General features: G+C 36.9%; 1 protein-coding gene across 3 annotated transcripts in view; it reads right to left on the bottom strand.

Moving 5' to 3' along the window:
• The window catches only part of ATAD2B (ATPase family AAA domain containing 2B), a 73,233-nt gene that overhangs the window by 7,924 nt on the left and 40,472 nt on the right, over positions 1-24,837 (bottom strand). For all 3 annotated transcript variants that reach the window (XM_062489666.1, XM_062489665.1, XM_062489667.1), the window contains 7 exons: positions 22,956-23,142; positions 22,112-22,297; positions 21,309-21,444; positions 20,797-20,993; positions 18,132-18,291; positions 14,874-14,996; positions 10,580-10,717 (listed from right to left, as the gene is read on the bottom strand). In XM_062489666.1, coding sequence (XP_062345650.1) covers positions 10,580-10,717; positions 14,874-14,996; positions 18,132-18,291; positions 20,797-20,993; positions 21,309-21,444; positions 22,112-22,297; positions 22,956-23,142 — 1,127 coding nt within the window. The remainder of the gene's footprint in view (positions 1-10,579; positions 10,718-14,873; positions 14,997-18,131; positions 18,292-20,796; positions 20,994-21,308; positions 21,445-22,111; positions 22,298-22,955; positions 23,143-24,837) is intronic.

The following is a 24,837-nucleotide window of genomic DNA, read 5'->3' as shown; positions in this document are numbered from 1 at the left end:
AAGGAATTTTAGAAGGAGTGGACGCTCACATCATCCACTCAATTCCTAAACTATGGAAACAAGAAATGCCTACTAAAACAGCTAAGCAATGCTGTAGTAATTTGGGTAACTCATTTGGATAATGCAGACTCTGAATACAATTATTCTCATTTTCCCTTTTTAGCTCCTCAGTGATCTGAAGTTATTATACAATAAAAAAAATAAAAGTGCAATCCAGGGATTCAGAGAATAATTCAGGTTGGAAGGGACATGAGGAAGCCTCTAATATAACCTGTTACTCCAGCCAGACTCCTGTTACTCCAGCTGTGAGGGCTATATTGTGCTACTCATCTTGAAGCAACAAAGGCATGTGATCCTTTTTTCATTACTTTTCCATGAAATTTTACTTTTCTTATTTCTTAGTTGTATTTTCTGTGCCTTTGAAAAATAGCACAATAAACTATTTTTCAGAAAGGCCATTTTATTTTATTAACCTATCTGCAGTGAGATACAACTAAGGTACCAATCTGAAGTCTTTGGAGCCCATTTCTAATTTGATGAGCAAATGCAGAAGGAAGACCATTCAAACCTAATGCAATTGTCAACATCCTTTCCAAAAGCACTAACTAGACACAGCTTAAAAGACCAAGGAAGACACTGGGAAAAAGTGAAGCTTCTACATTCAAATCCAAGCAATGATAAAGACTGTTCTATTTTTGCAAAATGGCTTAAGTTGTGGCCAACTACTATAAATGAAAATCACAGCCAGTAGTAACCAGAGACAGACAAATTTCCTTCCATTTCCAAGTGAGCTCTTGTGCTAAGCACCTCCATAATATTACTTATATTTCTGAGTTGCTTTGATTTATGGGGTATTAAGTCCTACACCTGTGTCTGCCAACCACACACTGAGTTACAAAGATCTTGCTTTGAAGATACAAGCACTATGCAGGTACAAGTGTTGAGAATTAATTCACAGCCACTCAGAAGCACAGTTGTACTTCAGAACTTCCCCCCCATGAGTGCTGTATGTAAGCAGGTAGTTTAACAACTACATTAGGAGTAAATCTTAACCTTTTAGCTTTAAAGATATCTAAAGATACAATCACACTGCAATAAAAACAGTCTCACTTGGAATGTATAGTTATTGTTACAAATAATCTTTATGAGGAACTTCAAGATTTGAGGGGGGGAAACAATCCTCTTTCTTCAGCCATATTCAAGATTTGACAGTGACTTCTACAGTCTGTGTCATTCTTTTATTGATGATGAACTACAGCTTACTCCTTTAACTTTTTAGGAGTTAATGTATTTTTCCCCTAGATTGTGCAAGAGATTTTCACTAATCACTGAAGCAGCAAATCTGAAACTAAACAGGGAAATGTAAATTTACAGACAAAAATAAAAATAATCGTCTTATTAGGCAATGGATTGAGCCTCAATGCAACTCCAAAGATGGTTAAAAATAAAACACAGAAGGAGAGCAGAAATCTTTCAAAGGAAATCTAGTACATCCTAAATGTATAAATAAGTTGAAACTTTTAAAGATACACTGATTTTTGGCTGTTTTGGCAGAGTCTAGCTGTAATTCAGATAGCTATATCAGATATATTGTGAAGCATATTTGACATCTTTTTTATCAGTGAATTGTACTTCAAATATTTACTGCCACATCCCTTCTGTCCACACTGTGAGTTCCACCTAGGATGAGAAACCATAGTTTGCCCAAACACACAAGTACATTCCTAAAATTCTTAGGTGTGAGAGAAATCGCTTTAAAGCAAAATGGAATTAATCATTATATTACCCATTTCATTAAATTTCAAGTCTTTCCCAAGTGAGAGTCAGCAAGCCCAGGTAACTCAGTGCCTCATGCAGTATTTTTGAACAAACATTATGCGTGTTGTTTTTTACTGCTGTTTTAAATTAGGACAAAGCAACAACAAAAATTGATGCAGCAATGTCTTTTGAGATGAGAGAGGAAATTCTGGTTCCAGATCCTTAGCAACCAAAACATTGTTACGTAGATTTTCCTTTTACACAGAGTCAAGCCCCTAAATGAGTGAAAAATTGGGCAAGGAATACATTTAAAAACAAAACCCACCACCAGTCTCTCTGCCCTGCTTAACTCCCCCAGTTAATTTAAGGGAGTGGTAGAAGTAGGAGAAGTGTTTAATGGATCAGAGAACAATCTGACAAATTGTAGACACTGACACCAGATTTCATCACCTATCTTGGTCCCCTTTATATTTACTGGAAATAACAAGGGAGGAAACTGAATCTTACAGGACAGTTGATTATTACTTTAAAAGGATGAAGGAGCTATCACAGGGTAAAACTCATGCAAAACTGAGGCAAAACTGATGCAAAGGGTCAGTGGGGAGAACTAATGGGTTAACAGATTGCTGCTAAAAAATAAAGTTAACCTGGAATCCCGTCTTCACTACGTTAATGTATTTTAGAAGATTGTAAAGTATCAAGAACAGAATGCCAAACTTTTTATTTTCTTGTCACTATGAGTCATGACACACTATCAGCTTCCTGCAGGCAACAGAATGGGACAGTTATTTACAGAGGAAAAATTTTGCGTGAACTTTGTTTAAAAAATGAACACAGTACATACAATTGCAACTCAATGCCTTAACAACTTTTCAATAACTCCTTATAAAACTACTCATCGGAAATCTCCCCACTGATACCCAGTCTTTTGGCAGTATTTGTGCCAGAGGCAGTGAAAATACTATTATCAGAAGAATCCTGCTCTACAGAACTGAGTTTCTCTAACTCAAACTATTAGAATAGCAATTATTCACACATGAATACATTCACTTGCCTTCTAAATTGGCCAACTATTCACTCTATAATCTTCACATAACCTCTACAGATTTGCCAAAGAGATCTTAATTTCAGTTCTAGCTTCTGTCTGGTTTGCTTTTTTGCAGATCACTAATAAGCATTTTTAATAACAATAAATATCTGCCTGACCACAAGTCACATCTAACATTTCACTCGGGTTCACATGAAGTTAGTATCAAAACTAAACTTCCCCTGCTCTTTTTTTCCTAAGATGCACAATCTATGCAGACAGCATTTTTTAAAGTGCTATGTAATACAATGCAATTAATCACTGAATACAACTTTACATTTGTATTTTCAGAGTCATTTGAAAGACCCATAAACAAGGCAGACAGCATTGCCTCTAGGCATGACTAAAAAGACATTTTGCACTGTCCTGATTTCAGAAGAACCAGTCCTTGAGATGAAGTGAAGTAAAATGAAACCTGTAGCAGACTCTCAGAAATTCTGAATTCTTGCCCACTAACAGATGCTGCTTGGAGATTCTCCAGTCAGATACACTAAGTAATGACAAGGTCCTCTGGTGACCCAAGTACCAATCCTGTCCAGAGCAGAGGACTGTTCTTGGCTATTAAAGAATAGTGATAGTAAAAAAAAACCTAGAAACACCCCAAACAGTATGAACCAAATTCTTCCCACTTTCCCAAAGCATTTCTGCAAGACCTAAAGGTAAACATGACCTTTCTGTTTATTATGGTCTCAAGAAAAGAGATCTCAAAAAACGGGTGAATGGTACAGAAGCTTTGGATTTGAGGTATGCACTGTTGCTGTCCCCGAAATCCAGCAGTACAGTGACAGAACTGTAGACTACAGAGAAATAAAATTAACAGTAGAAAAGAAAGCAGACATAATTAGATGATTCAAAGACTGTCAATTATTAACAAGCAAGTGTGCTTCCCTTAATATGGAAGAGCCCTAATAAGATGCAGCAGAGATCTTTCTCTTGAAATTTCTGCAGTTTGACTACTTCAGTACTGTGAGTGCAGCACAATATTCAAGACTAACAAGTTCACTTTATGCTGCAGAAAAGACTTTTCCATGCTTCCACACTGCTTAAAACCCATCAGAGAATGTGAATCTTCTGTCAGTAAATGATAAAACTGACATCCATCAAACAGTAAATTCTCTGTTGTTACTGTATTTCATGAAGAATTCCTGGGGATTAAAACCCAAAGAAGATTCTCACGGCAAGCAAGATCACCACGGATCTAGATTTTTAGTCTGCAGTACCAAGAACCACTTAAAGCAATTCACATGTTTTAAGTTTTCCTTCCATGATCAAAACCCTCAACACCTCTCTGATGCCTTACATGTAAAGTAACTCAAAGCCTTGAGAAATCACTTATAACCAGCAACTAACACTCTCTTATACAGAATCCAGGATATCTATGTACCTGCCACAGTAATTTAGCTGCTCCCAGTAGCTCCACATTCCTTACCAAGAGGCACTAAATAGTCCACTTGAAAGTCTCTGGAGTTTCTACTCACAAAGTCCCAAACTGCAGTCAGAGATAAGCAGCAAGAAAGAACAGATCACAGTTCCATAATGGCTTAGAAAGCAAAGTGAGGCGCCAGCTTCCACTAACAAAGCCATTTCTCCCTCCAAAGCCAGCTATAGCATTTCCACTGCCTCATTTGTGCCGGCACTACTGTTCCTGCAGTAAAACAGATAAGGGAACTAAATCCATCTGAAACATTAGGTTGTTGGGGTTTTTTCTGGGTTAGTTTTCCAACTCATGGATGACAATGCTGGCACAGAGAACACAGTGGGAATATGCCACCAGTGACAAGGCAAGACAGCCTCTTTAGTAGTGACCTGCAGTTTGACCAGCTTAAAGCAACTGTGGAACTAATCCCTAAAAGATGTCATTTTCTTCACCTAGATGGAGGGCACTCAAGGCACAGAACTGACAAACACATGAAAAGAACTGCATGTATCAACTTCACATATTTATGATCTTTATCACTTTATATAACAGCTTATGCTTTGTAAACAAACACTTGAAGAACCTGGGCATTTCTACTAAACAAAGAGGAGTGAAGTTTCATAAGGAGGAGTTGAAATAGGTACAAAACCAATCCTGGCTGCAGCATTCCCAGTACTTTCTTCCCCAGTCAACTACTTCCACCTACCATCCCCAGTAATGCTCTCCACTCAAGCTCTTGCCAATATTTCTCATGGAACTATCCCAGTGTCTCCTGTTCCTCCCCAGCCCAGCTGAACAGGACATGCTCCCTCTGAGGTGTGCATGCCATGCCAGGTCAATACCATGTTTCACCTGCTCAACTACCATTTTCAATCTATCTCCTTTTCGTGCAGTAGACACGCACATTTTTCCAGCTACCAATTTTCACAAAACCTGCAGGAATCTAATCTTTCAGCTTTCAACTCCTGTCAAATCTGTCTGAACTCTGCTAAATGATTCAGAAGTTATTAGGGGAGCAGAGATGGACAGAGAGCACAGGTATGATTTTCCTGGAAAACCAAGATAAAAATATAATTGACATGAAAACAGAGTAATTATTTTGGCAAAATACATGGCAAGACAGTCACGCTGGAAAATTAAAGAGGCAAATGAAGTCAAAAGAGAAGAGACAATCAGATTATCATTGGTGGAGATAATTTTTAGGCTTTCTACCTTCGTAGAGCTGCTTAATTCCCCTATGCTGATTAGCTCTGTACAACAGCAACTACTGCAGCTATACACATCTTTAGTACCTTCAGTTGGCTCTTAAGGACTACTGAATGACACCTTCCTGCTGCAAGAGAGCCATGAAAAAACACAATAAAGAATCATGACTACTGGGTGGTTTCTTTGTCAAGGAGGCAAAATCTGAAGTTAATAAATGGGTAATAATCCCAAGAAAAACTGCTCCTTCTGCAGACAGAAACACTAACTCTTAAAACAATTTAAAGTAAACATTGCCACAGTTTTCAAAAGGGACAAAGGGAGGCATCTATCTGGTCTGGAAACTGTTTTTATTACATCACTTGTGCATAACATTTAGAGGAGAAAAAAAGCCAAACTACTCGAGAAGATCTTTTTTACCATGTTTATAAGAAAGGTGATGACAATGCTTTCAAGGAAACCTTAAGAGGCTGAGCCATCTTACATTACTGAGTTATAGAGAAGAGAACAAGAGAATATAAAAAAAAAAATCACTGATCAGGTAAATTGTAGAACCCACTCAACCCTCTGTCAGAGAAAAAATACACTTGATTAATTCAATAGGCAAGCATTTAATAGTGATGAAAGAAAATTTCTTTGTCACTAGATATCACTGAGTTCAAAAGTTTGATGGATCCCAAAAAAAGAACAGGTAGTCAAGATTTATTAGAACTCCCACAAATTCACTAAATTGCATTTTAAATTAGAAGACTTTAGAAGCCTATGGGGTTTAAAAGAACTGTTAACCAATCTGGAATCACCAGCTACATTGGTATTTCCTTCAAAATCGGGCATGAAAAAAAATTCTCAAGTGTTTGCAACCTTCTTTTAAAGCATCTGGTTGAAGGCAGCATCAGGCACAAGAGATCTAACCACTCCCACCCCAAATGCTAACTCCAACACTACCCAGAACACAATGACAAAGAAACAAAAAGAGACAGTTGTCCCAGTCCCAAGTATTAGCTATTAGGTATTAGCTATTAGCAGCTATTAGGATTTTCATGTTAGCCTCTGACTGACTGTTAATTTGCCAATATACAATTTTTGAATACAAACCCAGAACCAAACCAAAAGGAGAAAATAGTTCAAATGATCAAAACCATATGGCATCTGGTCTGCCATGTCCTTTGATAAGGCATGCTGCAGTCCCAGAAGCCTAAAGTACAGCAATCACTGACACCACTGTAACACAAAGGTTAAAGAAGAGACACTAAACAGATGAAAATCAGACAAAGACTGAGAATAAAACAGTTTCTGAGAAAGGCTGTGAATGAAAGACCTTTTCTTTCAAAAAATCTTTTTTAAAAAGTACTCCAAAACAAAAAGCCTTTCCATGATAAAGCAGAAACAAAGTCTTCCATACAACAGCAAAGATCACCATTTGGGGGTGAAAAAGAACAAACCAAAAAGCAACCAACCAAAAAAATCCAACACAAAAAGGCAAAGAAAATATTACTTATTTAGAAACAACATTTTCAGCCATGGTTTTTTAGATCCTAGCCTGGTATCCCTACAGTTCACTCTAGAGAGACCACTAATCACTTAAATTACTGGGAAAAGTTAGCAGTGTGTTTACTTCATATTTCATAAAATTAATTTCATATAAAACTTATATTTTTAATAGTTTGCATAACACAAAGGATTTAAATTTTCTTTATTTGCTCCAAATGCCATTTTCACAGCTATGCTATTTATCATACAGCATAAAAAACATCTTCCCTATGAAGAAAACATAAAATCTGCAGACTATCACTACAATATATTATCATTAAATGCTGAAAAAAAAAAAAAAGATAAGAATGCAAAGCCATATCTTCCCCATAGAGTTTATTTATATGTAACACTAAAGGAATCAAGTGCAAGACAGTAAAATAGTATGTACCATGCCCCATCTACTGGCAAAACGGAGAAGTTAGATACAGTTTTATTGTACAGGATCCCAATTATTAAAGAGATGTTAATGCTTTCTGAGCTAACTTGTATCTAAACCACTTAATTTACCAAACTGCACACTGCTGGGAGTTCCCTTTTCCACACAGCTCCATACAAAGGCAAAATAAGACTCTTCTCAGCAGTGCCCAGTGGAAAGAGGCAATGGGCACAGACTGAAATACAAGACACTCAAAATTAAGGAAAATAAGTTATTGTTTGTATCCAAGCACTTCAAGAGGTTCCCCCGGCACAACACAGAGCCCCCATTCTTGGAGATGTTCAAAACACAATTTGACAAAGCCTTGAGCAATCAGCTCTGAGGGGAGCTAGACTAGAACATCTCCAGAGGTTCCCTCCAACCTCTGTAATTTTGTGATTCCATAATCATAAAACTATTTATATCAGACTTCTGACATCTGTCCCATTCCAAGTTCCCACCAGAATACTTGCACTTTTCTCAAAATACACGGTCGATAATAGAAATATTTCAAATTGTGGCAGAACTTCCCCAAATAGATTTTCAGCAGCTTCTAGTAATTCAATACTTTTAAAACTCATCTGTACTGTGGGTCACAATACACACAGCTGTGCCTTCAACATGGGAGATGGGAGTTGCAGATGAAATGTAACTCAGGAATGTCTATCACCATACCTTCAAACAGAAAAATTACTAATGCACCACATTTCCAACAGCCCATCTGGTCTAATCAAATTAACAAGGTATCTAAAATACTTCAGAAAAATTAAATTAATCACAAAATAATAGGTAACTAAAAAACTAAATAAAGTTGTATACAAAGTATATAAACTCAGAAAACAAACCAACCCATAATAATCCAACTCTCCACTGTAATAGCCCTGAGCTGAACTCTAAATCTGGCAAAGCTGTTGCACTGTCTGCAGTCCACTTTGTTTTTAGAGAAGATACTTGACAATAATTTCTTTTAGAGTTCTCAGTTTTGTCACCTGAATTAACCTTTATGCAGCTCTTCTCTAAAACACTAAATTTCTAAAACAAAGCTCCTAAAAAATAGTAATAACTGATCAGGAAAATAATGTTATGATTGATGATTCTTTCCTTAGATTCCTCCAAAGGAAAACATTAATTCAAGTTCAAACAGCAGAAAACATGCAATTATTTTCAGAATTATTGGAAAGTATGGTTTTATCCTGTTTAATTAAAATATTTCAATAATTTTTCTTGTTACTCTGTACAATACATTATAGTCTTAAAAAATATTATTTTGTGACATAAAAAAAATTCCACTCTCCTTCTAAAATGTCAGAAATCCCTTCTGCAAACTTACTTCTTCTATTTAAACAGTCACAATCCACAGTTTCATTCCCTGCTACCTGAGTTCCGCACAGTCTGCTCAGTTCTGCTCTCACCCTTCTCTAGCTTATCCTCCAAGTACCTTTTTAAGACCATTTCTCTTCCTCATTTCTAGTCTCTGCCAAACTGACCACATCAATCTTCAAGAGTGCTAATGTACTACTTGAATCCTTTCTGTAGATTCCTGTTTGGTCATCAATTCCTGGATCTCTCTCTTGATTACTAGATGCATCACATCCCTCCTGGACTACTTACCTTTCCCAGACAGCCTTAAAAGGCAGATTTTCATTTCATCGTAGACCCAAACACCACTAAGGCCTCAAATTTTCTAGCCTTCCAATCTAGATCAGGAAAATACCAACAGGATCAGTGCCTTAACAGTAACTTTGTTGTTTACACAGAGACACTGGCAATTTCCTGCAGCTGATGTCTCGAGTTTTCAAACAACTGCTGCTGCCTCCATAACAGAGGGGAAGCAGAGAGGTACCGGAGCTGCTTTGGATGCGAGCCAGCAGCAAGGGCTGCTCTCCCCCTTCCCAAGGGAGGTCCAGCTTGGAGGTCTATAAACCCCAACGTCTGCTGCTCAGCATGCACAGCCAGCAAAGTGCTCTGCAGAGCAGCCAGAGGGAGAATCTCCATCCAGGACTTCACAGGAAATTTAAAAAAATTAATTGGGAATCCCTTCCCTACACCCTCTGTTTTGCACGAGCTGCCAAATGAATAAAGAACAGCTTGGATCCACATCATCAATTTATTATATAACAATTTATTCTAACCATAACTCTGTACGATTGACTTTAATTCCTTTAACGGAAGAAATTACAGCTTCGGGAAATAAAATCATACACCTCTAATTAATTAAACCATTTGACATCAACACTATCATTCATATACAAACAATGTTCATCTCTGGGCAGTTATCGGCATGCCTAGAAAACGATTTCTCATCAAGGAAAAGAACCATGAAGGAGAGCACAAAGACCAAAATGAAAATTCATCCACTTCAATCAGTTTGCCATCAATCAGCAATAACTGATAATGCTACTAATAATATATTAATAATGGACTCCATATCTTCAGCAGGAAAGCCATGTGCAGCTATCAGTATATCCCCCATACTCACTTTCTCTCATAGTCTTTATTTTCTTTATAATGAAAGTATTTGCTATGTATTTACCTGTTCTAATCAACTTACTTCTTGAAAATAATTAGCAGTGCCTCTGACACCTCACAATCCCAGAGATTTTGATCACCTAACTGGATTCATCCAGTAGGCTCCAGGAAGTGTACCTTAACGTCTTTCAGTATTGATTAGTGACTGGTGAAAAACATTGCCATAAAAGAACATACAGTTAAATTTGCAATCTCTTTTCTAGCTTTCAGCATGACACTGAATGTACTGAAGGTAGGAATTCAATGTTGTGCAGGTGAGAGAGTATTAAGAAGTGTATTTACCTGCTAATACACAGAGTATACAAACCTGAAAACTCATCAAAGCACTGGAAAGTGTACTTCTTATTGGATGTGAGTTGTCTCATACTGAAAACAATCTTTTACAACGAAAAATGCAAAATTCTCATACTGCTTTAGAAATAATTCTTCTTTATCACAAAACCAGAAATCCTGCTTCTTTACAGCTTCTAGGGCAGAGATTTTATGCACTCCTAGAAGGAGTATTTCTTAGTTCCATGTACTTCCTGCCTAAAATTACTTCTGGAAATAATAAGTACACAGCAGTAGAGACACATTTTATATGTCTGCCATTGAAAGGACCTCTTAATTTTGCACAATTCTCACCCAAGGTACTTACAAGCACATTTATTTGTGGAGTTGGGCCACACGGCCATGGTGGGCTTTTGTTTGTTCCGAAATGCCTCTTCAACTCTGGCTTCTGTTTTCCGTACAGTGGAACCATGAGGATTTACCTGTTCTGCTGGCACTGATAAGCCTGCAGGCAAAAGACAACCATACCTATTTAAATAAATCAAGCTGCAGGAATCTGATTCAAAGAAGAAACTTGAAACACCATACTGCAATAGGAATACATCCATTAATATTTAGCTGGACATTCAAAATAAGGATTTGAATCAAGAATCTTTGTTTTCTGCTGACAAAACAACTTACTGGTTGCATGGTCTTAAACTGTCAGCTCTGACGGATTAGAAAAATGTGACTGTTTCTCACAAACTTTGGGTCCTCAAAGACTGATCCTGCTATTCATATTTTCTCTACAAGTAAATTCCTACTGACAATTTCAATCTTACCCTTATTATAAACAGATAGTTTTAAAAGAGGTGGCAATTCATAATGGCATTGTATGCCATATCAAAGAGTACCTGAATAAGAACCTTGCATTGTCACTGTGATCTATTACATAAAATGGATTCATTTCAGAGTCAATGTGAGCTCTTAAATTAAGAAAATGCAATTCTGCTTTTAACAAAAAGTGTAGTTTGCTTCCTGTAATATAACTTCATCTCATAGCTTCTATTGCTTCATAGGTTTTTTAATTAAATTCTAAACAAGCAAACTTTCATATTGGTGTAAGCACATTTTAAAGACATAAATGAACATCTGAAGTTTCGTATTTGTGAACTAGAATTTCCTATCCATCCACTAAAATGGTCTTCAAAATGTTATACCATGTCTCCAATAGAAACCAGAACCAAGTAATAATGAGCTGACAAGATGCTCCAAAACTGATGGATGCAGAAATAAAAAGATTCACACAGAATCTCTCATCTCACAATTAATAATAACAGCATAGGTTTCTAGGTACTATCATAAAAACTTTAAACTGCATATCAAACAAATTTCATTACTCAAAACAACTATCACTTCTACCTTTTTATTTGCTGGTGTCCACAATTAGTTGCAAATTTCAACAGTCTAGGATATATATAGTTCTTAATTTACCAACTTAAAACTTGCTGCCCTTAGGATTAACATCTTTCCACAACAGCACCTCATGTCAGTAACAGAGGAACAAGAAATTCTAGTTTGATTTCTGTACACTGATTTTATTGTACAGTTTATGTGCAGTACTTTTGAGACTGTTCACCAGTCAGAGTACTAAGTAAAAATGGAAGATATGTGGAAAAAAAAAACCAAAACAAATAAAAACAAACAAAATCCACAAAACAAACAAAAAACTCACAAAACAAACAAGAAACCAACATCGGAAAAAACCTCACCACAATCACAACCCCAAAATCACCAGGAAAGTTGTGGGAAAAAGCCATGCAGAAAATACCTTCCATTTTACAACTACCTAAGATGCTAAGTAACTTGCTAACAAAATTGTGAAGAAAATTGATATGGAGCTTTTTAGCTTTTTTCATCCCTTGCTGAAACTGCTCTGAAACAGGCTACATGTCAAAGTCTAGACAAGCAGATGCACTGTAATTGTCTTGATCTGCTGTCTTGCTGAGGATATCCTTTAGAGCAAAATGAGAATAATGGCAGAACTGATCAGCATTCACATCCCTTCCATCCATTTCAATGACCAGTGCCAAGACTACACCCCTGAAGTGTTATCCAGGTGTTCTGCACTACCACAATCTTTGACACAACTCCTGATCCCTTGTGCTTGCCTTTCAGCATGAGGTTTCCTCCGACCTTGGGAGCTTGATGTATTTTCCTCTGTATATTCCTCTGATATATTTTCCTTTCCATAAGCAGTTAAACTAACACAGCTTCTTCCATGCATTCTGAGTCTTTTGGACTTGCTATGGTTAGCATTCCTTGCTAACCCAGTCAGTGATCTTAGCCTTACACATTCCACAGCTCTACATTCAACTGCAGAGCTCAGTTGTCATTTAAACCACCAAGTGTGGTCCAGAAGCACAAGCATCTTCAAGTGTCACCTGCAGCTACCTGCAACACTGTAACAGTTTCCATGCCAATGTACTGAATCCACTTTGAATCCTGCCCGTTCCTGTCTGTGAGTTGTTTTGTCCTACAAACTGGTGCTGCTCATCATGTACCTGTACCTGAAGGCTCTCTTACCAGCATCTCACACCAATGGTACTTGAGTTTTCTGGTTTAACAAGTCCATTGCATAATACCATCAGCCTTAATTATGACTTAAGGTGCTGCCCTTCTTTCAACCCAATCTGCAGGCTTTGTCCCCAGAAATATCTATTACTGGGGCACCGCCTCAAAAAGGAGAGAAGCATTCCAGTTCTTGCAAACTTGCAAGAAAGGACTACAAGCCACAGAGTCATTCTCTGTAACAAAGAGCCCTTACAAACATTTACTTTAACCTCGGAAGCAATAACCTTTAACAGTCATGGGGACTTGGATAATTAACTGAGCACAGCTCACAGCATGACACTGCAGCCAGAATTCTGAATATTCTTGTAGTTCTAATAGAAAAGTACAGAGGAGAAATGAAGGCATTATATTAGCTCTGTTTTACAGCCATAGTGAATTACAATTGGTTCATTTATCCACAATTCAAGACATACATTGGAAGCTTGCACAAAATGAGACAAAAACACGCATGACTGAATAGGAAAATACAAAGAATTGTATCTGTTTCAACCTGAAGAAGAGAAAGCCTATAGATACTTGCATAGTTCAAAGAAATTTATTAATAAAGGGTCTTCAATCTACCAACAGAAGTATTTCAAGAATCAGCAGCTGAAAGGTAAGACCAGCCAATTCAACCTACAAATCAAATAATGGAGCTTTATACCAAGGCAGGAAACAACTTGCCAAGGTAAAGCTGGAATTATTGAAATCAGTAATCCCTAAATCAGCATGAAATTTTGTTCTAATGTTATAGTTCAGTGATTTTCAACCCTTTTCAACTTTCAAAACTTTTAAACTTTTCCATGGAGGTAAACTCTATTTATGTAAACAGAGCACTGTTGCCACACTGGGAACATGTTTGGACTTTTGATAACTTTCCCTGGTCACTTTAGAAGCTGTACACAGACTTGCAAGGGTTGTTTCTTAATTAAAAAAATAAAAAAACATTATCTCAAAAACAACATTTGTATATATGCCAGGGTCAACTAAAAAACAGTGGTTTAACAGCTGTTCTCCCTTCCCATAATTCTTATTATCCTACATTACATGCACTTTCAGAACAAAGCTCTGGTTCCACCACATCCACATCAGAAGTTAGTACAGCAACCCTAACATTTATTGTTAACCAGGTTCTATAATACTGTCTGTAATAGTAGGCAATGCATCCTTCTTCTGGAAAGGATGATGGTGTCTTATCAGATCAGCTCACAAAATAGGAAAAAGTAGATGGATTTCAAGCTCAGTCACCCTTTAACCTGCACTGTCCGAATCTGACATGCACTTTTTATTTCATACTAAACTTAAATTTTTGTATGGAGATCTCTAAATTCTATCCCATATACGTACGGAAACTTTTATTGTTGCCCTTGTCTCTGGCCAGGCTGAATTTTCTCAGAGCTTTAGTTTCCCTAACCTAAACCCTGGCTGCTCAGTTTCTCTGTAGTTTTCCCAGGCTACCTTTCTCTGTTTCCACTCCTTGCAGGCCTCCCTTTTGTGTTTAAGTTTATCCACAATCAACTTGTTTATCCACACAGGTCTCCTGATGTGTTTACCTAACTTCCTCTTTGCTGGGAAACATCTGAGTTTGGAGGTGGTAATCCTTGAGTATTATCCAGCTGTTCTGGGACCCTCTTCCCTCCAGGGCTTTATTCCATGGGACTCTACCAAGCAGATCCCTTGAACCCTGCCCTCCTGAAGTCCAAGGTACTGAACTTGGCTGTGCACCCTTCTTGCTGCCCTAAGGATCTCAAACCCCTCCACTTCATGGTCAGTGCAGCCCAGCTGCTCTTGAGGTTCACATTCCCTGCCAGTCCCTCCTTGTTGGTGAGAACAAAGTCCAGCACAGCATCTCTTCTTGGTGGCTCCTCTACGACTTGGAGGCAGAAGTTGTCCTCTACCCATTCTAGAAACCTCCTGAACCTCTTCTGCCCTCTGTTGTCCCTTCAATAAACAGTGGGGTGTTTGAAGCCTCCCTACAAGGTCCAGGGCTTGTGAACATGAGCCCATTCCTATCTGTCAATAGAGGGCCTCTATACATGTTGTGTTATGGTAACTGAAGTTAAACATACCTCTTTTTCTTCTTGCTTCCTTGATTTCTTCACACATCTTATTAAATTCTGGATCCAATTCAGCAGCAATGATAGCATGAGCAGTGTCCTTCAAAGTACAGGCTCTATGTCTAATTATTTTATCTAGAAAACAGGACAGCACAATTTTTAGCACAATTACAAAAATTCCTTAGCATTTCTATGTTGGTTTGTGTGGTATATTACAACACTGATACAAAAAGAAGTAACTGGGAAAAACTACAGATGTATGAAAATGCCAATGAATCAATACTACAGCAAACTCAAAAATCACACCCCAGCTATTGAAGAGATATGGGCATTTTCAGAAGTATGAATTGTTACTTTAATCCATGGTAGCATCTATAAACAAATGCAAACAGTGAATGATAAACACACTTAAATTAACTTGCCATAAGGAGTAGCTGGTTTCCACAGGCAGATCTACACAGTATAATGGAGTGGAGTGCAAACAGTCCCATAGTAACAGGAGACTTGTCCAGGAATTAATTTACCCACTGGGGTCTAGGAATATTCACAGTTATACTGACTGCAAAATCACACTGGACACCATCTGCATCTTTAAGACAGACTTAGCTCACTTATGTTCCCTCCCTGTTGTTTTTTTCTTTAACCTGGAATTATTGCTTAATTATTATTTAACAACTGATCAAAATTGTGCTAAAACACATTATTTTGTTCCTTAAACTGAATAGTTGTTTCTCATTTTAATTCATTAAAAAAACTGGCAAGAAACAAACCAAGTGTGCTATATTTTCAGGCCTGTTTGGGGAACAGAAGAAATTGCCCATGCTGGAAGCCTAAATGGAACTCAGGAAAAAAAAGACCAGTTCCTCTACCTTTGAAACACACAAAACAAATTATTCCACCACTGAAAGTTGAAAAGTAATTGTAACCTAATAACTAAAACCATATGTGGAGAAAATTGACACCTACAACATAGCTTTTCAATGAAACCTACAACACTCATTGTTTGACTTCAGTACAAACTTACTTAATTTCTCAATCTAACCATACTGAATTACTTTTTCCAGCTTGTTGCAGGTACTTCAACAGTAACTACCAACACTGATGTCTAGAACATATTCTACAACCAGCAGATTTAATGTTTTAATAATCTTTAAAGACAACAATTAAGTATATACCAAATACTTATTTTACAATATTTGTAATTCTAGAAACAGCAGGTTTTAAAGCTGGAAAAACTGCTGTGTTGAAGAGACTACCCAATATCCAGCTCAAAAGAGCCCAATGTTTTCTGGGGAAAACTACTGTCCATTAAATCCATTGAAAGCTGGAAAGTTTTGCTCACATATTTGTGAAGCATTATGTTTTATGATCACAAAAACCCTCACACTGCATTCGTTCCAGGTGTAATTTTGAGATATTAAACTTCAAAGTTTTGGTCAGATATTGAAGTTTAAGAAGCCCTTGCAAAGGAGGAAGGGAGTGGAGAGAAATAAATAGGAATCAAATTGGGGTTTGATTGAACCACTAGCTACCTCTAATTCTGTGCTGGGCAAGACTTTCCCCCAGACAGGGTTTCAGTGAGGCAAACACTCATGTCCAGCACACAGTGCTTATGTTCCCATGCCTTCAAGAATATTTCCCATTCAAACAACAGTGCAAGAAAACCCCAACCTGTCTTACTACAGAGCCTGTCTGAAATTTTATAGTGAAGTACCAGACAAAAAATCCCCAAGCAGACAGTTCTTGATACCTAGACTGCAGATAAAATCAGCCAGTCTGGTCCTCCCTTTGCTTTTCCAACTTAACAGGACAAAAGCAGGTACAGTACAAGTCTTCTGCAAATTCAAGCATGAAGCAGAGACAAGCATATATGGCCAGCTTTAAAGAACGTGAACATTCATAGATTAATATTCATTTAATTAATGAATCTGAATGCATGGAATGCTTCCTCTGAACAGCCAGAATGTGATGTTTCTGGTGTGTTCACACAACAGCCCAAGAAATCCTGCATGCCAGAAGAACAATAAACCCTCTGTGATTAACAGCAGAGGACAGAACAATTTTTCATTACCTCCTATCCAAAACTGAGCCTAGAAAGAGCCAGATCAATTTCTCCCAGCTCAGTTCTGACAGCAAGGAAAATCAAAATATCCCCAAACAGGTGCTCTTCAGATACGCTCTGAATGCCAGTGCCCATCAAGACCTTTAATTAGTTCACATCAACCACACATTCGAAGTCCTCAAAAGTGTTATCAAGAACACAAAATAAATGGACTGTTTTAGTTGAAAGAAAATAGTGCATCATAAACTGAAGAAATAGTTAATCTTCTACAAATATGAACTGGGTTCACAAGGCAATGCAAAACAAGTCTGACCTGACTATACTGTATCTAGTCCACACGAGACACTTGCAAAATGCCTCGGAAAACCAAAAATTTGAGAATAATCAGGTTTTAACCTGCTAAAGCAATTTCACAAGATCTCACAAAAAACTTTAACACACCGGACTACATTTGCAGATGGACCCTGATCTCCAAGGTCCACATATACTAAATAGAACTCTACATTAAAAGGGCACTTCGTGTTGATGCTTTGTTGATGACTCCTGAAGCTGCCAGCTGAAAGGTTTACTTTTGGCAATGTGCACTGTAAGACAGCCCTAGCAAAGAGCACACAAGATGTTCTTTCCTTAGTTTGGAGTGTGAGCAGCTTTTACATGCATTTCAGTCTACAAACTCCTTTTTAATTGAAAACATCCCATCACACTTGGTCAAGACAATACTGTCTAATCTCTCCTAATCAGCTGCAACTGACTTCCTTGCCTGGTGATTTATCCTATTTTATTTCTGTCCCCAAATACACAGATTTTAATTTCTGTGTATGAATTTCATCTTCTAAGCTAACATGGAAATACAGCAGACCACTGCCAGATTGTATGAGGATTCTCTACAGAGCTCTCCAAGTTGCAGTGGGGTTTTGTTGCATATCATATACAAAGTCTAGATACTGAAAAGGAGCTATCAAATTTGAAAGGAAACTACAAAACATAATTTATTAGAAAACAGCTCTGAATGCTGCAGTTTTCCTGATCTTCTAATGTCCCCCAGTGCACTCCATGCCTTAGAATACTAAAAGAACAGACCCTTTGGATTTGCTTATCCTAATTATCATGAAGAATGCATTTTATCTAAATGCCTGAATAACAACAGAATATGGAATTAAGTACCAGGCTGTCAGGTCTAGGTAGGCCAAAAAGAAGTAGGTTCTTACCTCCAGGATCTTTGTCTGGATTGTACTCCAATGCATTGCTGCAGATCAGGTCAATGTCTGTTAGAAAATCCTTGGCTGTTAAGTAGTTGTGTTTATCAATTTTGGTTATTACTGTTGATAGGTCCATTGGCTCTTTGATAACCTCAAGGTAATCTGAAACCTATAAACAAACAGCACACAGAAATGACACAGGAGCATATGCATTCTTATTGAACACAGACAATCACATCTTTATACTCAGATTAATTCCACTTGCTTTGCTCTAAGACAGTAACTAAACACTTTGATTTCTAAGCAAATTTATGTTAAAAATGTAAGTTTTATCAGGCTAAAAACACAGGACTTCCAAATCTGCTTTTCCTTCCTCACCAATTTATCTTTCAAAATTAATTACACAGTTTTTTTGAAGCAATACACTTTAATGTAAATGCATTTTTCATTTTAGACTGATTTAGTCATAGATATTTATGGTTCTGTTTATAACAGTCATGGACTAAAAATGCAAAAACCACCAGTCTAACCTGAAGCCCTAAGAAAAAAATAGGGAAGTTCTATTTTTTTCATTTTGTAGGTAAAGTTCTCATAAAACTTAAGAGCCAAATTATCAGCTTTTAAATCCTTCCTATTAAATAGTTTCTTCAATCACTTGTTAAACAAAGAAAATTCAGGTTTTATTGATTACAGATGTTAGATTGGCTGTACAGAAGGACAATTTAAAGAAAAAACCTTGTGTCACAGTTTACTATGAGCTTAGATCGTAACTGGAGATTCAGCAACCAGTGGGCACACTAAAACATGTTGAACATAATTCATTATACCATAAGGGTCTCAGCCTTAATAGTCAAATGCATCAGCACAGCTGCTGCAACAAAGTTCACCCCAAAAAAACTCTCAATTTGTTATTTACTTCATAAAAAAATATATATTTGAATGTTTCAGTGTGATTTAGATTAGACTTTACTGAAAGCACCGGCAACATCTAAACCAGTACTGCATTTTTCTTCTTTTGAAACCATCCACATATGATGGTCACTGCCAAAGCACTGAAAAGTTAAACACATATTCAGATCAAGCCATTATGGCTCTATAAGATTTTTTTTTTAATATAGTGCCTACAGACATATATTACAACATAAACTAACATTAATGCATTATTTCAGTGGACAGCAATGTGCCACCTAATTCCTTAAATACAGACATTGAAATTTACATGGAAAAAATAAAATGGCAAAAATTCTCTTTTTGTCTCCCTTTATGGAACATGATAATATCTGGTTCAGGGATTGGAAAGCTAAGCCACAGGCTTCCTTTTCTTGTTAGCACAGCATCAGAAAATCTTCACTGGAAGCTGTAAATATTGCTGCTGATTTAGTCAAGAAAATCCTTGACTTATCACACAGCAGCATTCTCTGCACTCCAAGTAGGAGTGAAACAAACCTAACACATTTTCTAAGGAAGTCAAGAAGACAAGCTGTTGTAGAAAAAGAAAGACTAGTCCTGAGCTTAAATGCAGCAGGTGGGATGAAAAGGATTACATTTGATTTCTGGTGCTGTGATATACTGGCAGGGTTCTGGCAAGTCTTCAAATGACAAATTCACATTTTTACTCTCTTCATCCACAAAACATGGACAGTTACTTGTTCTTTTTCTATGTGCCCTTATTCGTGTAAGTTTATACCACAAATTCTTGACAGAAAGGAACTACCTTCACTATGAAGAGTTTCTACAATAATGGACCTCCCAGTTTCACAAGAAAAATCAAACCAAGTTACTGCTCAGACCATGCTCACACTCTGGGCTGACACATTAAACAGCTCATCAGGCTCTCAAAAACAGTCAGCTATGGAACACTATGGAAAGCTCAAATTAAGAGAGGACTGCATCAGCCCATAAAAGATGCATGCTCCATCCTGCAAGGAATTTACACTCCGAATCTGCTTTCTACAATGCTGGTCTTCTGATGCCCCATATTCATTAATGTCTTCCAAAAGAGATGCTTCTCTCTTAAGAAGTAATTAGGGATTTTTTTTTTCCAGTTATTAAGTCTACAAAGCTTGCAGGAGGCCAGCACCTGATCTAAAAGTCAGACCAAACACAATCCTGCTCATACCTGCAGCACCTGAAAATAGATTTGCAGATCTAACTGTCTCATCAGTTAGGTGTGTACAGTCCATAATCAACCAGTAAATGCCTTACAATGTGCTACCATCTGTGATTAATGGCATTCACAAGCCTTACTGCTGAAATTGTGCAACAATACTATTAATGCTGAAAGCGTTACAGAACACAGATCACTTTCCCAGTATTATCGTGTTTATGATTATAATGCTGTAAAAGCTTTTGTTAAAGAACTATATTTATGGTTTCAAGTATTTCAGAAGCACTGGCAAGGAGAGGAGCATTGACATTTTAAAATGCTCATTTCATTTATAAAATGGACAGGAATGCACAAGGTTTTTCCAAGGGTCACTGGCAAGAGAACATGTTCCAAAGTCTTGCATCATGGATAATGAGGCTGTGACTGTACCATCAGCTAAAAATCAGTATCTTAGACTGGACAGATCAAGCAGTTATTTTTCTAATTAATTTAACCATTTCCTTTTTTAATTTGCATTCTTTCTCTACTATTTTCAACTTCATTGTTTGCACATTACTGAAACAAGACCTCTTCAATATCCACCGGTTTGCTGAAGATGTTAAAGCGTTTGTCTGTGGCCAGCCTCTTGGTGACATCCCTGAGAAACAAGCGCAGCTCCCTCAGGGTGTTCTCCTCCTGGTCCTCCATCCGCTGCTTCTCCGCTTCCGACAGCTCCCGGGCAGGACACGGCAGTGCAAGGGGAAGAACTTCCAGGGCACGAAGAGCTAGGGAAAAGAACAAGAAATCAGACAATGGAATCATTAACAGCACAGTGGCTCTTTGGATTATGCCACTCCAAATTTTATTATGTGTGTTTAATACGCATCGTGGATATAGCTATCACTGCAACCTTGATCCCACAGTTCTCCATCTTCAAAAACTGTTAACTGTAACTATGAAATTTATTCTGGGCATTGATTAATGCTGTCACGTGGTAATTAAATTGACTGTTAATTACCCACACCTTTTTAAAAAGGAAAATAGCACAAAATAAAACATTATGATCACATTATTATTTGTTTTACTGTAACTTAGTTTACCAGCCTGTTTCCTTCTTGGTGGGGGCATTGCTGCCTCATCAAGAATTAAGCCTTTGAAAAATCGCCATCTGTCTTCTTCACTTGGTCGTTGAATATAAAAAACCTCTTCATACTGGATTCTGAAAATACATTTCAGCTAAAAAAAAAATAAAAAAAGAAAACAAAAAAGAAAAGCCATAATAAAAATGAGCCCCCGCTGAAAAAGACATAACATAACAATAACCACATTGTAATGCTAGTCACAAACTTTTCAAAATCAACCACAGGACAGGAGATAGTAAACTCTACTCTACCTTGTGTTCACAACAAAAAGAAAACAAACACTCGTAATTCTTACTGAATTTTCTATAGTAACACAACTTGCAGCATCCCATGATCTTAATAATGACCAGCCCTTCAGTAAAAGGAGAGTAAAAGGGCAGGATTAAAAAAAAAAAAAAATCACAGAAAATGTTAAGGAGAAAAATCAGGAACCCTATCCGGAGCCTCAGAAAATATAAAGCTCAAGGTCAGGCTTTTAGACTAAATCTGCATTTAATTACAACGGAGTCATTTGTCAAAAAGAACAATTGACAAAATTTTGTCTTCTCAGCAGAGTAGCATGGACCTTATGAAAATCAGTAATACAGATATACATCCCTCATTAAGGAAAATTACTAACATTTGGTAATTATTACATTTTTTGTTTGACATATTTTAAATTAAGTTAGAAAGCGATTACGAAACAAAATTATTTTACATGATTAAAACATTCAGAAGAGCACAGAAGCCCCTAACAATGCCTCTTTCCACAATAAACTTACCTCTTCAGGCAAATCACTGAACATGGACTCAGAGGTAGAAAGTAGAAATATAGGTGAGAAAGATGGTATATCTTGCAGCAAAGTTAGGAAAGTAGCTCTCACAGTTTCACTGACAGCTTCCCACCAATCACCAATATGAGGCATGTAAACTATACTTGGTACTGTTCTTCGAGCTTCACGAAAGATCTAATTAAAAGAAACAGTCATATTTCAACTAAGCAACTAATTGTGAACAGTTGTGAGTAACAAAGTTCTTGCACATTAAAGAATGATTTATGATTGTGGTATTTTATAGGCAAATGTTCCAGCAGAACAGAATCATCTAAAGTCTTTCTAAACAAGTTTTTGTGACTTTTAGCTACAGCATTCAATTATTTTATGTCAATGTGCCAGGAAAACTGCAAAGCAACTACTTTGTCTTAAAAATACATGTTTCAAAAACTTGCTATGACTGAACAATCAAGATGAAAATTAAACTGTTTTGTAATTCATGCAATATTCACCAAAAACTATTTGGAAGTGTAAAACACTTAAAACTAATCAAATGGACCTAGAACCACAGCACACTAATCCACACACAAGTGAATAAAATGAACATCAGGCACTGAATACCCAGATTAAACATACATACAACTAGGTATGTGATGAGGGGGCAGGTTAAAAATGTAATTACATTCACTAGTCACTAGAGAGATTTCTATCACCCTCTAGAGACCTCTTTATTCTAAACAGGAAAATAGGAGCTGACAAAAACCTGGACTTTCAGCTACATTCCAGGCTGCCTTTATATTGGTGCAACCAGAACTGCATAATTGACTCATTACAAAGGAATCTGAAATATCACCTGTGCACATGACTCTTCAGGCGTTTTGGCACTGACTGAATAAAGAGCTGGCAGGTCGAGCCTGTGTACGGAGAATTTTTCCAGGGTGTGCAATAGTGCTGGAGCAAGGTGCGAAGTCTGTCCTGAACCTCTTTCCCCAGAGAGCAGTAATCTTGGTCTGTAAGAGGTTGGCTGGTGATAAGCTGACCTGCAACAGAACAGTTACAACAGTCAATTAACAAACCAATGTTAACAATGGATGGATATATAGGAGATACTTTAGAATCCACAAGACTTTCAGTAATGGGTAATAGCTTCCTACAACAGCCTAGAAAGATAGTGATCCCTCAATACTACTGCAGGTGCCAATAACTCAAGATTTCTCTTATCTCTGGTTTCACAACTGTTTAATTCAAACTCATCTGTGTGAAGCTATGCATATACTAAATTCATTACCATTTTCATCATAGCCAGTTTATTTAAGACTAATTCCTTAATCATATAAAAAGACTTACTGAACATCCAATAAAGACAGAAATTTAATCATTCTAGTTCAGTCCTAACTACTAAAGTATCTCTTCAGTAGCCTCAGGATTCCCAGGTCAATCCTTTCATCCCTTAAGTGCTGTCCAAGATTTTCAAGAACCAATGAACATTCCAATAGTTTACTCATTTAAAAGTATTTACTCATTTATTTTAGCCTATTTGTACACTTCTAATCAGTACATTTCTGGACAGAAGGAAGACTTCAAAGAAAAACTACAAAGGTAACCTTATTTTTTTGGTTTTTTTGCTGTTGAGAAGAAACTAAGCAGTCCATAGAAGGGGTTTCGGGATTTTGTGTTTGTTTCTTTCTCTTGGGTGTTTTTGCCCAATTTTATGGACAAATGATACATGAAGAAAAATGCATTAAGTTTTTCCATTAGAAGTATTTTCCATTTATAGAAAACTGATTATAAAACAAGGAAGTTTTTCATTAATTTGCATTTTCTCTCATTAAGGCATTTCTATCTGCCCATCAGTGAACTCAGGCAGTGGAACAAGACTTGCTGGTTTTACTTCATGTTAAACATTTTGGGACAGCAATGAACACTGCTGACCTTTGGCTTTCAGTTCTGGTAGTGGTGGTTACACACACAGATAACAATCAAAAATGTTTAGAAAACAGACTGAGAGAGGCTTACATACTTTGCAAAAATAATCAGAGTCTTGATATTATTTTATTTAAAGAGACACATCCATACAAATATATACCCTTGTTTTGGGTTTGGCTTCCCCCTTCCCAACCTCACAACAAAAGCTTAAATTTGTCATTAGAATACTTAACTATGTCCCTCCAACTCTTTGAACTTTAATCTTTATTTTTAAGCTTAGATATCCATAAATTCTGTTCTGGCATTATTATTTAGCACAAACATTTTATCAGTTTTCCACAAGATGGCTCTCCTAAACAGTACCACTAATGAACAGTTTTTCTAACTTCATTTAACTTATACAGCAAACTCCCTGCAGAAACTACCACATAAAGTGGTCTAAAACTATTCTTAACACAAAACCAAGAAATGTTAATTATTGTTAACTACTGTAACCAGTCCAATTTATACAGGAAACACTCATCCAAATTTCACACATTTTCTAAATTCCTGTTTTTGTGAAACTTTCAATGAAATACAATGAAAAAAAGCACATTAGAAATGCTGAATACAATCATTATACATGATACTTCCAAACAGCTGCATACACTGAAGCTCAACCAAGAAAAAGCACACAACCCCTCCAAAGTATTCCTACATACATCTCTTCTCAGTTCTTAATCTTTCAAATTTGTCAAAATTGAAAACTGCTGTCAGCATCCTTATTCGTACTCTACATATTGAAAAACATTTCTGATTCCAGTATGTAG

Source organism: Cinclus cinclus, chromosome 3, assembly GCF_963662255.1.
Source record: "Cinclus cinclus chromosome 3, bCinCin1.1, whole genome shotgun sequence".
In the NCBI taxonomy this organism is placed as follows: domain Eukaryota; kingdom Metazoa; phylum Chordata; class Aves; order Passeriformes; family Cinclidae; genus Cinclus; species Cinclus cinclus.
The sequence above is the reverse complement of the archived record's forward strand: the minus strand, read 5'-3'. Positions and strand labels throughout refer to the sequence as shown.